General features: G+C 37.2%; 1 protein-coding gene and 1 long non-coding RNA gene across 3 annotated transcripts in view; one reads left to right on the forward strand and one right to left on the reverse strand.

The window, feature by feature from the left end:
- DNAH14 (dynein axonemal heavy chain 14) overlaps nt 1-13,540 on the reverse strand; it is a 390,346-nt gene that overhangs the window by 267,550 nt on the left and 109,256 nt on the right. Inside the window, exons 17-19 of the mRNA XM_046678097.1 lie at nt 8,541-8,882; nt 3,617-3,986; nt 1,877-2,067 (exon numbers count right to left, since the gene is read on the reverse strand). Of these exons, the coding sequence (XP_046534053.1) occupies nt 1,877-2,067; nt 3,617-3,986; nt 8,541-8,882 (903 nt within the window). The remainder of the gene's footprint in view (nt 1-1,876; nt 2,068-3,616; nt 3,987-8,540; nt 8,883-13,540) is intronic.
- Nucleotides 1-13,540, forward strand: part of LOC124248243 (uncharacterized) — a 120,705-nt gene that overhangs the window by 56,771 nt on the left and 50,394 nt on the right. The window lies entirely within an intron of this gene.

Below are 13,540 nucleotides of genomic sequence, written 5' to 3' on the forward strand. Positions count from 1 at the left end.
ACACTACACTGAATAAGTTGTTGAATTTCTAAAGGATGATCAAAATCATCCAGGAAGTCTTAGAGTTCACTTAAGATTACAGGCTGATTACCTGCTTATCCCCTCTGACTACTATAATAATTAACCTCAAGAAGAAGGAGTTCCTCTGACTCCTGGCTACAGCATTTTAGACGCTGAAGACCTTGTTCATTTTTGTTCAGATGTTGAATTATCTTAATTTGGGTCCCCCAAAAACTGTGTGGGACCTCCTTTTTAAACAATCTATTCATGTTAGAAATGTAAGGATAGCTCACTGGAATCCTCTGAGGTATTGTAGGTCACCAATCCCATGTATGCCACCAGCTGATCCCTCTATGCATGTCTTCTCTAACTTTTATTGCTTGCTGCTATGCTTAGTCAGCCAAATTTCACCCATTACTTGACTTGCCCAGGAATGAGTCCAATAACCCAAGACTTTGAAAATGAAAATATCATTGAAATTGTGCTAGATTTTTGGAATGTTGGTGTGAATAAACCTAGCCGTTGGCGTTGACCTATATGTTCAGAAATTATCTAGATATTTTGCTGAATTCACTCTTGGCACATAAATCAATTAGGAGGCTCTCATCCAGGAGAGGCTGAGAGCTACAGATGGGATGAGAAGTGAGAGAGCAAGAGAAGATTCAAAGATTATTTCATGATTTTTAGCCTAAGCAATTGGAAAAAATGGAGGTGCCATTAAGTGAGATAGGGAAGAGAGAAGAAGAGTAGAATTTGGGAGATGGAGAATGAGAAGTTCATTTTTGGACATAATTTTGAGACATCTCTTAGACATGCAAGCAGAGATATTGAATAGGAAACTGGATATGTGAGTTCAAGAGGGAAGCTGAGGTTAGGGCTGGAGATATAACGTAATCTAATTTTAAGAATCAATTGGAGGGCAGCCCCATGGCCAAGTGGTTAAGTTCACATGCTCTGCTTTGGTGGCCTCGGGTTTCACCAGTTTGGATCCTGGGTGAAGTCACAGCACCACTCATCAGGCCATGCTGAGGCGGCACCCCCCATAGCACAACCAGAGGCACTCACAACTAGAATATGCAACTATGTACTGGGGGGCTTTGGGGAGAAGAAGAAGAAGGAGAAGAAGGAGAAGAAGGAGAAGGAAAAGAAGAAGAAAGAAAGAAAGAAGACTGACAACAGATATTAGCTCAGGCACCAATCTTTAAAAAAAAATTAATTGAAGTTATCTTTTAAAAATTCTTCTTTTTAGATTCTTTTAAATTTTTTCCCATTTCCTCATTATAACAGATCATTTAGTAAAAAATTATAAGTATAAAATACTATTTTTGATTACATTAGACACTGTCAGCTATGAAACATGGAACATAAATGAAGCTTATTATAAGCTAAGCATGAAAATAGAAACATTTTAACTTGGAAAATCATGGGAAAATTCTGTTTTTATAGCAAAACCTGCATGCCAAATCAAATAGCTGCTAATTCTGTATTTTAAATATAATATCAAGTTATTGGTAGGGTTATCCTAATATGCTTTTAATATATACAGTAGTCTTTATTTTTCTATTCCTATAAAATGGATTCTCTATAAGAAGTAGCACTGTTAAATAATAAGACACTAATTTCATTTGTCACATATGAAAACCAGTACTACTGTTTTCTAATCATCTAGATAATAATGGCATAATGAATGGCTTACCCAATATCTCCAATTAAACATAATTCCTATTGTCTATCAGCTACTAATTTACTCCTATTTTCCAGACATTTGACAAACTTCTTCCTTTTCTAATTCCTATTCCTTGTAGATCTACTTGCCTACTTAAAATTGACACCTCTGGTATTTCAACCTGTTTTTTTCCCAAACTATTTTTATTACCTTGAGCGCCAGAAGATCCTCTACTGTACAGTTTTTATCAAGAGAAATTGACTTTCCAATCATCTCCTGGAGAGCTTCCCAATGCCTTGGCTTGAGACAGGGGTTTCCTAGAGCTGTGATGATAGGTAGCTCTTGTTTAAAATCTTTCACTGATTCCTTAAGACGTGTTACCATGTCGTTTCTAGGTAAACCTATAAAGCAGCAGTGGCTCAGTAGGCTTATGATATATTCATCATATTTTTAAAACCAGAAAATAAATTTGCGGTTTAATGTAATATTACTTTATCAGTTATTAGCCTGCACTAAATTAATGAGTTTTATTAATATCACCCTCCCCTAAGAATCAACTACAAAATAAAGAGGAATAGTTATCAGGACTGGTGGTTAAAACTCAAGACCATCAGAGTCAAGTTATCTTGGAAAGTTTGATACTAGGGATAGCAAGCTCCCACACGGTTTCCCAGATTTTCACTGAGAAGACTGATATACAGACAGATGGGTACACACATACACATTCAAAAGACTAGGCTTTTAAATTCTGCTCAGTAAGGAAGAACATCAAAGGAAAAAATGTCACCATCATTTCATAAAGAAAATATTTTAATACTGAAATGTAGTAAAGGTAGGTAAAAACTTTGCCATAGACCAGCACTAGTCTGTCCTCTGGCACTGACAAACCATTGAGGAAGAGGACTCAAAATCTATGCAGTTGAAGCTTCAACTCTTACCACCTTTTTATTCAACTTATAAAAGAAAGGGGGAGGGGCAGAGGACTAGCCAAAGTTGGGAACTCAGGAGAACTGAAAACTATCCTATATTCTTGAATACCCAGTTTGTATAGATGGGGCTTCTATTATAAAACCATGTCAAATAACAAAATGTTTTTGAAGATCTGGTTAAATAAAAAGACGAGAAAATAACTGGTTTCTGCAAGTCTACGCTTTGGCAAATAGCAAGATTTTATATGGGAAATGATGGTTAAACGAAGGTATTGTCTACTTGTTTCTTCATACACTGTTCTCCAAAACAGACATAGGACAAAATATTGAGAGAAAATGCACAAACGAGTGTTATGTTAAAGCACTGAGACTGTGGGTAATTTGTCCCTAATTTTTCTCTTTTCTAAACTTTTCTAAGAGGAAACTTTTTTTGGAGAGGAAATTGTAGCTTGAAGGAGAGCTGAGAGAAAAGGGAGGTGTTTAAAAAGGAAAAACATTCTCTGCCAGGAGGAAGCAAACCTTGCTTTTGGAAAGGATATGATCTTAGAGAACTGCTCACACAGGACAGCATCTCTGCGTTGGCAAGATTTCAAATTTGATGATCAGCAGAAGGGAAACTTCTCAAAATGACTTCTTAGCTGTTTCCCCACTGCCCAAAGGATACTATAAGCATACCCAGTGAGGATTTGGGAAAAGATTCTGCACGTAGGCCCTTATCATCTAAACATCTCTGGCCCTTAGAAGAGGCAGAATCATCGTGAAGTGTCTAGGGTTCTACCTAGGGAACCAACTTTTAAAGGATACAAAAACTGTTATTAATTACTTAAAAAAATTTTTTTGCAAATCTCTCTCTTGCCTCAGGAAATGATTCTTACCTATACTCCAATACGGTCTCTCCAGGTATTAATGGTCAACCCTTGGGAACAGGTAAAGAAACAAGGCCAAGGACAGTGAACTTGCTGGCCCAGAGGACAATTTATGTGTAATCCTAGGTGGGGAAACTTGAGAAAGACACTTTTACCTTTTTCTAGTATAAAGATTATGTGCATCCATTTTGAAACACTTCTCTGTACTGATTCTATGTCAATCCTATGAAGAGTACTACTCCTCCATTCCCAAAAGAGTGTTCCCCATTCCTCTTGTGCATCCCATAATAGTTTCCTCAAGGTTAAGTCATATTCAATGTCAGAGACGTCAGAAAGCACAATCTGTGTAATCTCTTCCATATTAAGAGAACACATTTGAGATTGGGCATCATGGAAAGAATCCTGGTAGTTTGAATATGTTCTAGCTTTGTTAGCTAAACTTGTGGCTTCCTCTGAGAGAGTGTGGATCATTTCCATTGCTGTTGACACTTGTGTACCAGCACATAACAGAACAGGAGTTCTTATCTACAAAATAACAGTAAGACAGTCTAAGAGATCATAACATTCAGAACTTAAACATGTTTATTGAGCATTTCAGTATGTAATCTAAGCCTTAAGAAACATTATTGCCATCATCATCTGAAAAGATTGTCCTAATTTATTTGTGTTTATGATTAATTTAAATTATTTGATGATTATTGCCACCATATCTATAATTTATTGTGTACTTTCTCTATGTCAGACACTGTGGTAACACATTACCTAATTTACTAAATCCATACAACAATCTTGAAAGATAGTTAATATTTTTCCCAATTTTTCAAGGAAGTTCTGAGGTTATAAATCATTTTCCCATCATCATATGCTTACCATGGAGGTTCCAAAGTATGGCTCTATGGCAGCCTAACTCCAAAACTCACTGCCTTTTTCTGATTCTGTTAAACTTGGTATTATTTTTATGATGCTTGTCACATGCTGCCTTGTATTTGAGTTTTACTGTTACATGAAATTGTGGACATTTGCAACAATGATCTACAAAGAGGGTTATAAGTAAAATTTTGCCCTGACTTCTCTCCTACTAAATGTTTATAATTTATCCTTCTCAAGATTAAGAATAGTTTCATTAATTTATTTTTGTAGATCTCTTAGAACCCAGTACACCAAAATGCACAAAGGAGTTGTTTATTAAAAAGTTGTTGAGGTGCTGGCCCCGTGGCCGAGGGGTTAAGTTCGCGCGCTCTGCTGCAGGTGGCCCAGTGTTTTGTTGGTTCGAATCCTGGGTGCGGACATGGCACTGCTCATCAAGTCACACTGAGGCAGCATCCCACACGCCACAACTAGAAGGACCCACAACGAAGAATATACAACTATGTACTGGGGGGCTTTGGGGAGAAAAAGGAAAAAAAAAGTTGTTGAAAGAATAAATGAATTTGGATTCTATTACCTTATTTTTCAAAAAATCCAACCCATGGAATTATGTAACATTGTGTTACATGTAGTGTGGTCATCCAATAACCACTGATTACAATCATAACATAATAAGCTGTATAAATTTGATAAACAGTATCTGTGATAACGGATAGGGCTTAATGTATAATCTGTAATAGTGATGCCTATATAATGGACATATAATACAATTTTCCTTATGCTTCTCCCATAATTTCCCATGCATTAATATTTATTTATGTTTGTAAATGAGCCATCTTAAGAGAGAGGGGATACAATTGGAGAAATACTCTTACTAGCTTAGATGGTGTCAAGGTAAAGTTAAGCCAATCCTATCAGCAGTCTTCAAACTGAGATCTTCACAGAATGATCTCAGCCATCAAGTATATAAATGAAATAGTTTGAAAGGTTATACAATTGAAGTCAGAAGATGGAATAAATATGCCCCACTCTGTCTCTCCCAATGAATACAGCTATAAACCCTTGACAGAATACATGAAGGAATCTGAAAGTAAATCGTAGAAGGCACATTGGGGAAGAAGATGGTAATTTGAAGTGCCACCACATTAGCAGTGAACTTACCATTTTTTCTTTCCACATTCCCTGAGCTAAGCTCATTGTACAGAACCCGAGAAGAAGTTTCAGCAGGCACAAACCGTGAGAACTCCAGGAGAATCTACTAGTCCTGACTTGAGAGCAAGAAAGGTTCTGACAAAAATTCTTTGCTTAACCAAAGCACGTTGGCTTCTGAACCTTCTCCTAGGTTTATCTGTGAACTTTCTTTTAAAATTTGTTTTAGTAAGAACCCTGCTAAATTAGCTTAACCAGAACCCCCACCCTCAGTGTCTGATCAGCTTCCTCATCTTCCACCATCCCCAGGTGATGTCTGGTTGCCCTGGCCTGTCTTTAGCAAGAAACCTGTTGGGTAGGTTTAGCCAGAACCCTTCTTACCTGTGATGTTTCCTCTTAGTAATTTGCCATCCACTGACTACCTCCCTACTCCTTGGCTATAAATTTCCACTTGTCCTTAGTGTATTTGGAATTGAGCCTAGTTTTATCCTGAGATCTCTCTTCCCCTATGCAACAGTCCCGAATAAAAATCTGTTCTTACTGCTTTGACTACTGTACAACTCTGGTTTTTCTTTGACAGTTCGTAAATGCTCAAGGTGTAGAAGACCCCCCTTCTCTCTCTCTCTCTCTTTATTCTGTTCTCTCACACTCCAGCCCTCAAGCAACTCCAAGGTGGTGGTAGGAGCTGGTGGCAATGAAAGCCTCAGGAGCTGAAACTCAAGAGAGAAGAACTCTACCCTCTGTTCTGGTGAGCTGTGGTTCCAAGGAGGGTCAACCCTGTTGATTTTTTTCTCTCTGTGTTCTGCTGCTTTGCCCCAGATGTAGGTGCAGTTACAGAAGTGGATAGCACAGCACAGTAACAAGCCCTAGCCTTCTAACCAGAGGACTGAAAAGAAGAGTTCCAGGAATCTAAAATACTGGGAAGACTGTAGAGAGAACGATACTCTGGAAAGCAACCAGTCTGGAAAGCGACAGCATAAGGGTGTTTATGAACTCCTGGGCTCACCTGAGCTGCACACACATGAATCTGATCCTATTCAGTATATCAAAGACTTTGAGACTAAACTAACAGACCACTACGAGACTGACCACTGGACGGCACACACTTGGTATAAATCTGAATAGCACTGCAAAGGCTTTGACAACCGAAATGATGATGGAACCACAGCCCAAATAAAGTGGGTTGGAACTTCGGACCTGAACCTAACTAGGTAAACTGCCTTCTAAAACAAAAATATCAACATTCTTTGGGATTTAAATAAGACAAGGAGTCTTATAACACAACATTTAATCCAAAATATATAATACAAAATTAGTCAGTATACAAAAATATCAGGAAAACTTCAACTTGCATAGGAAAAGATAATCAACAGATACCAATACCTGATGATACAGTTGTTAGAATTATGTGACAAAGAATTTAAAGTAGGTATTACAAAAATGCTACCCCAAAAATGGTGAATACTCTTGAAACCAGTGGGAAAATAGAAAGTCTTAGCAAAGAAAAATAAAAAGACATAAAGAAGAACCAAATGGAAATTTTAGAACTGAAAAACATAAACAAAAATAAAAGCTCACCAGATTTGGCTCAGTTGCAGGGTGGAAATGATAGAGGAAAGAATCAGTGAACTTGAAGATGGATGCTTAACTTGCATAGCTGAGTCCCACCCCAGCAATTGCCCTTGGCTGAAAAGAGCTAAGTCATCCAAGATTACACCCCCTCTGCAGGTCCACGGTGGAGGTATAAAGGCCCAGCCCTCTTGCCTGCATTCAGGATAACTCTGCAGAGTCATCCCAGTTCTACAGATTTCCATAGGATCCTTTGAATCCTTTGTGGCAATCACACTACAGTTCCACTTCTCCCTCTGTCCAGTCTTGATTCCCTCAGTCTCTCACATTGTTGCCACAAGCACTCGCCAATAAACAATGCAACACAGATCTCCATTTCAGTCAGTGTCCAACCTAATACACTTAACAAATATCAATAGAGTGAACTAGAAACATTCATGTGTGTGTATCTGTAAATTTCTAGTAGTATGTTAAAGACTGTAATCGGATATGTGCATCAAGTACTTTGATATGACTATTTTTCATCTTCATTCTGTGTGAAAAAGTGTAGATCAACTGTATAGACAGGGAAATTGAAAAAACGATTAATTGCAACAAATAACACAGTGCCTAATGCATATTAGATACCCAAAATATATTGAATGAATATGATAACTTGTAATGGTGATGAGGACAGAGGGATGGTGAGAAGCAAGGTTTCTGGAGCACTGGGTCTCACTTGCTGTGTGATCTTAAGCAAGTTACTGAACCTCTTTAAATCTCAGGGGGTTTCTGTCTTTCTGTTTTCAGGTAGATGCAAGGCATCTGGCATAGTTACGACACGTGGTACAGGCTCAGTCAGTGTTAGGCGCTTATTGTAGAGTTTGCTCCTCATGATAGGTGAGTGAGGTTGGAACCATCACTACCACCTGGCCTAGCCTAAGGCCCAGAAAGGTTTCAGGGTTTTCAGCCCTTTTTATGCTCTGGACCCCCTTTGGCAGACTTTTGAAGTCTATGGAAAAAGTCACCAGCTTTGCTGTTGTTTGTTGTCTACATTCATTCATATTTGAAGAAAATGCTAAATTTCAGCTACGTTAGTGAAAACACACATGTAAATTTACTTCCCATTCAAATTCCAAATCACTCAAATTCTGTCTGTGGATTCCAGGTTAAGAATACTTGGGTTAAATGATTTACCTTGAGTTCACAGAAAGAAAATACCTATAGGCTTAGACTTATAAGAGACTAAGATCAAGCTGAGTTTTTTTTTAATTTTTTTTTTCCTTTTTCTCCCCAAAGCCCCCCGGTACACAGTTGTATATTCTTAGTTGTGGGTCCTTCTAGTTGTGGCATGTGGGACGCCACCTCAACGTGGCTTGATGAGCGGTACCATGTCCGCACCCAGGATTCGAACCCACAAAACACTGGGCTGCCTGTAGCGGAGCACGCGAACATCACCACTCGGCCGCAGGGCCGGCCCCTTAAACTGATTTTTAATGGAAAATGCAAACTTACTTTGGCTTTTAAATCCGCAAGGTCCCCCCGCAGACCCATGATGCACGCCTCCAGATTGTCTCTGAATTTAGTAATGGCAGCGTCTCGGTTTGTTTTACTCAACTTCATAGAAGTTTTTAGTTGACCAAACTTCATAAGAAGGATTTTATATATGGCAACTTGCTCTTCTGAAATATAGATCTGGTAATACCTCACAACAGAATACAGCTGAGCAATCGTGGTGTACTCTTTTTCTAATTTACATATGTCTGAGGAAATCGCATCCAAAAAATTAAAATATTCTACAAATTCTTCTATTTCGGTGGGGTCACATTCCAGCTTTTGCAATGATGATTCTACAACCTGAAATTATTAACATGTCAATTATAATTATATACTGATTTTTCACTATCTTATAAGACTAATTATTCTTTTTAATATCTGACTGTCTTACATAATTATAATTTCAGAAAACAATGAAGACATCATCTAGACTATTGTTTAAATACTAGGGCATTAACATCATCCAATCCTTTTTACTGTTAACAGAACGAACTTGAATGTACTTTACACATAAAATAAATGCTACTAAGGCATAAAAGAAGTACTGTTATGAATAATTTTGTTTATAAGAAATAAATGTAATAGCAATAGCAAGGGTATGACTGAAATGTGAACAGTGCATAATAAGTGCAACCACTTTTTGAGCATTTCTCTGCTGGGTTCTTTATATACATGATCTCACCTTGTTTTGAAAGCATGTTTGCTAATTATATGATTTTCTCTAGTTTGCACAGGAGGAAACTGAGTTTCAGAAGGATTAATCTGCCTAAGATCAGACATTTAGTGGCTTACAGAGCTATGATTCAAACCCAAACTGGATTCCAAATCCTGTTTGTATCCATTATAAGTATATGTATTCAATATAAGTATGTGTATAACATCCATACTTTTTATAAGCATATGTATATAAGTCCACAAAATTTTCAAAATAATTGCATTTCTATACTCAAATTTCACTTTTATCATATTGTTTCCTCATGTTTCAAGGGCTCTTAATGATACTGATGCATAATTTTGGAATCAGTGTCAGCTCAATTTTCAATTTCACAGTCTTGAATTAATTGCCTGTATATGTCTCTACTTTTTCAAACACTTTATTCTATTTGATTATAAAAGTAATAGATATTCATGCAAAAACTGTAATACAAAAAATGTTTAAAAAACCTATTATTCCATCACCCAGTGATAACTACTGTTAACCCATCAGAAATTTCACTATGGGAGGTGTGGGGTTGTGTGTGCACGCATGAACACACTCTTACAGACACACTTTTGTCACAGAATTCATATGACCAGGCTTTAAAATCAGAGAGGCTAGTGCTTGAATCTCAGCTCCACTATTTACTAACTGTGTGAACCTAAGCGGTTTGGTTTACTTTCTTCTTTCTTCTTCTTCTTCTTTTTTTGAGGAAGATTAGCCCTGACCTAAGTGCTGCCAGTCTTCCTTCCCTGGCCCTGAGCTAACATCCACACCCATCTTCCTCCACTTTATATGTGGGACGCCTACCACAGCATAGCTTGCCAAGTGGTGCCATGTCCTCACCCCGGATTTGAACTGGTGAACCCCGGGCTGCCAAAGCGGGAACGTGCACATTTAACCGCTGTGCCACCGGGCTGGCCCCTGCTTTACTTTATAAACTTGGTGTCCTCGTCTGTAGTTTTGAGGATCAAATAAAATAATGGTGCCTGCCACATGTGATAGAAAATGATCAAAACAGACGACTGAGTAAACACAACTATCTTAACCCCAACTACAAATCCCAATTAAATTCTGGAAAAAAATATTTTAAAATATGGATCCATATCACAAAGAAAACTGGTAATTCCAATTTTGCGAAATAGAGAGAGTAGAAAAAGTTGAAATATACTCAAACTTCCTTTGTCACTAGTACTACATTGATACCAAATACAGATAAAGGATGGTAAAAAAGAGAAAATCACAGGCCGATTTCACTTGCAAGCGTAAGTGCAAAAATCTTAAAAATAACGTATACGTATACGCATGTGGGAAGCTAAATCTCTCAATCTGGATGTGAGATAACCTTAGACAGTCAATTAATGTAACTACTCACATGAAAAGGTTAAATGAAAACAACTGCATGATTATCTCATTAAATGCAGAATAAGCATTTGATAAAATTCATTTGGGATTTAAAAAACTATCAAATTAGGAACTCATCAAAATAAGAGAATTTCCTTAACCACATAAAAGGAAGTTACCAAAAGCCTCAGGAGATACAAACACACCTGGGGACATGCAGCAGCCAGAGAGAGGACGAATAAAGGGAACTTTCACAACAGGTCGCTAAAAACTTAGAGCTCAGAAACAGCTTCCTGGTACTAAAAACCATGGTTCTTCTGACTGTAGAAATTTGGCTCATAGGAACTCACACATACATAGTGTTCACTACGTGCCAGAAAGTGTTTAAGAGCTGTACAATCATTGACTCATTTAATTCCCACAACCACGCTAGGTTAGTTACTAATATTATCCCCAATTTACAGATAAAGAAACTGAGGTACAGAGAGGATAAGGATTAACTAAGTTTTTCAAATAGTAAATGGAAGAGCCAGGATTAATAAAAAAAGTCAATTGCATCGAAGCATAATTTACATTAAAAATGTTAATTGTACATTATGGTGATATGGTGAGTTTTAACACATTTATACACCTGTGTAATTACCTCCATAATAAAAATACAGAAAACTTGCATTGCCCTGGAAAGATCCCTTGTGCCCCATCCCAAAGTCTCCTCCCATCCCTGCCTCAGAAGGCCACCTGTCGTGGCTGCTGCAGATTAAATCTGTATTTGCCAAGTTTGATATATATGGAATCATATAGTAGGACTCCTTTGGCTACTTTTGCTCAACATGGTTTCGAGATTCAAGTTGTTGTGTGTAGCAGGATCCCATTCCTTTTTATTGCTGAATAATATTCCAATGCATTAATATTCCAATATTTTATCTATTCACCTTTTGATAGACATTTGGATTGTTTCCAGGTTTTGGCACTTGTGAAGTAAAGCTTCTTTGACTATTTGAGTACAAGTCTTTGTGTGGCCTTGTTTTAATTTCTTGTAGGTAAATGATGTGGAGTGGGACTGCTGTGTTGAATAGTAAGTGAAAATTTAACTTATAAGAAATGGCCAGTTTTCCAAAGTGGCTGTACCATTCTGCTTTCTCACCAGCAATGTATGAAAGTTCTTGTTCCTCCACATCTCAGTCAGCACTTGCTTTGTCAGTCTTTTTAATTTTAGCCACTTTCAATGGATGTGTAGTGGGATCTCATTGCAGTTTTGATGTGCATTTCCCTGATGACTGATATTTAGCATATTTTGTACTTATTGGCCATCTTCTTTTGTGAAGTGTCTGTTCAGACGTTTTGCCCATTTTTTATTGAGTGGTTTATTATTTTTACTGAGTGTTTTGACTTTTAAAAGTTTATCTATTCTGGATACAAATCCTTTGTTAGATGTACATACAGTAACGTGTCACTTAATGACAGGGATACATTCTGAGAAACATGTCATCAGGCAATTTTTGTCATTGTGTGAACATCATAGAGTACATTGAAGGGGAACAAAATTTGCCACCCCAAAATGTGTCTCTTTAACTTGAGGATTATTTTAGACTGATTTTTTTTTAAGAAACAAAAGACTCAGAAAGTTTTTCTTGTTACCTCTCCCTTAACTGCATAAAAGAATTCAGATAAATAAACCTGTCTCAGGAAGCAAGCATAACCTTAGCATCACATGAACTAGGTGGCAGACAGGGAGGAGCCTGGAAAAGCCTGTTGTTGTGCTCCCCTCTGTGTTCTGTTTCTCTGTGCAGCCAAACACTTGTTTCCCAAACATTCGCTCCTTTTCACCTACATGTGAATTGCTTTCCTTCCCTTTGAAGTCCCTGACTCTGCCACCTCCAACATCTTTTGTCTTTCTCTGAGGACGGTATTTAAAGTGAGGGTTTCAGCCATTTTAGTGAGTCACTTGGTTTTCCTGAATTTCTCCCATGTAATTAAACTTTTGTTTGTTTTTCCCGTTAATCTGTCTCACATCAGTTTAATTCTTAGACCAGGCAGAAGAGTCTACAAGGGTAGAAGAAAATTTCTTCCTCCCTCACGGCACTTACACAAACCTAGGTGGCACAGCCTACTACACACCTAGGCTATTTGGCACTAATCTTATGGGACCACCATTGTATATGCAGTCCATCATTGACCAAAAGGTTGTTTTGTAGCACACGACTGTATTCCAAAGGTTTTTCTCTTTTTAAAGATGTTATTGCATTGTCTTTTGTGTGCATAATTTCTCAAAAGTCTGTGATATTTTTTTCTGTTTCTTATCCTTTACCTTTTTTTCTTAATGCTTTTAAGATTTTCTATTTATCACTGGCTTTCAGTAACTTGATTATGCTCTTGCTGTTTTCTATGTTTCGATTTCATTGAGTTTCTCAAATCTTTTGGTTTATAGTTTTCATAAAATTTGGAAATTATTCCATTTTTCTTCAGATATTTTTTCTGTCCCTCCCTCTCTCTTTTCCTTGTGAAACTACAATTACACATATGATAGACCTCTTGGTATTATTCCACCGGCCACTGAGGCTATGTTTCTGTTTTGTTTCTTAGTCTTTTTCCCTCTCTGTGCTCCTTTTGTGATAGATTGTATTGCTATTTCTTCAAGTTCAGATTTTTCTCCTGTAGTGTCTAATCTGCTATTAATCTCATGAAGTGAAATTTCCATTAAAGATATTGTATTTTCATCTTTTTAAGTTCCATTTGGTTCTTTTTTATCTCTTCCATCTGTCTGTTATATTCATGTTTTTATTTAAATACTTGTACATAATTATACAAGCTGTTTTAATGTCTTTGTCTGGTATTTCAGTTTTCTCATTTCTAGTGATGTCTTCTTTCTCCTAGTTCTGGGTCACTCCTTCTTGGAATATTTAGTAATTTCTTATTA

The sequence above is a fragment of the Equus quagga genome, chromosome 12 (assembly GCF_021613505.1).
Source record: "Equus quagga isolate Etosha38 chromosome 12, UCLA_HA_Equagga_1.0, whole genome shotgun sequence".
In the NCBI taxonomy this organism is placed as follows: domain Eukaryota; kingdom Metazoa; phylum Chordata; class Mammalia; order Perissodactyla; family Equidae; genus Equus; species Equus quagga.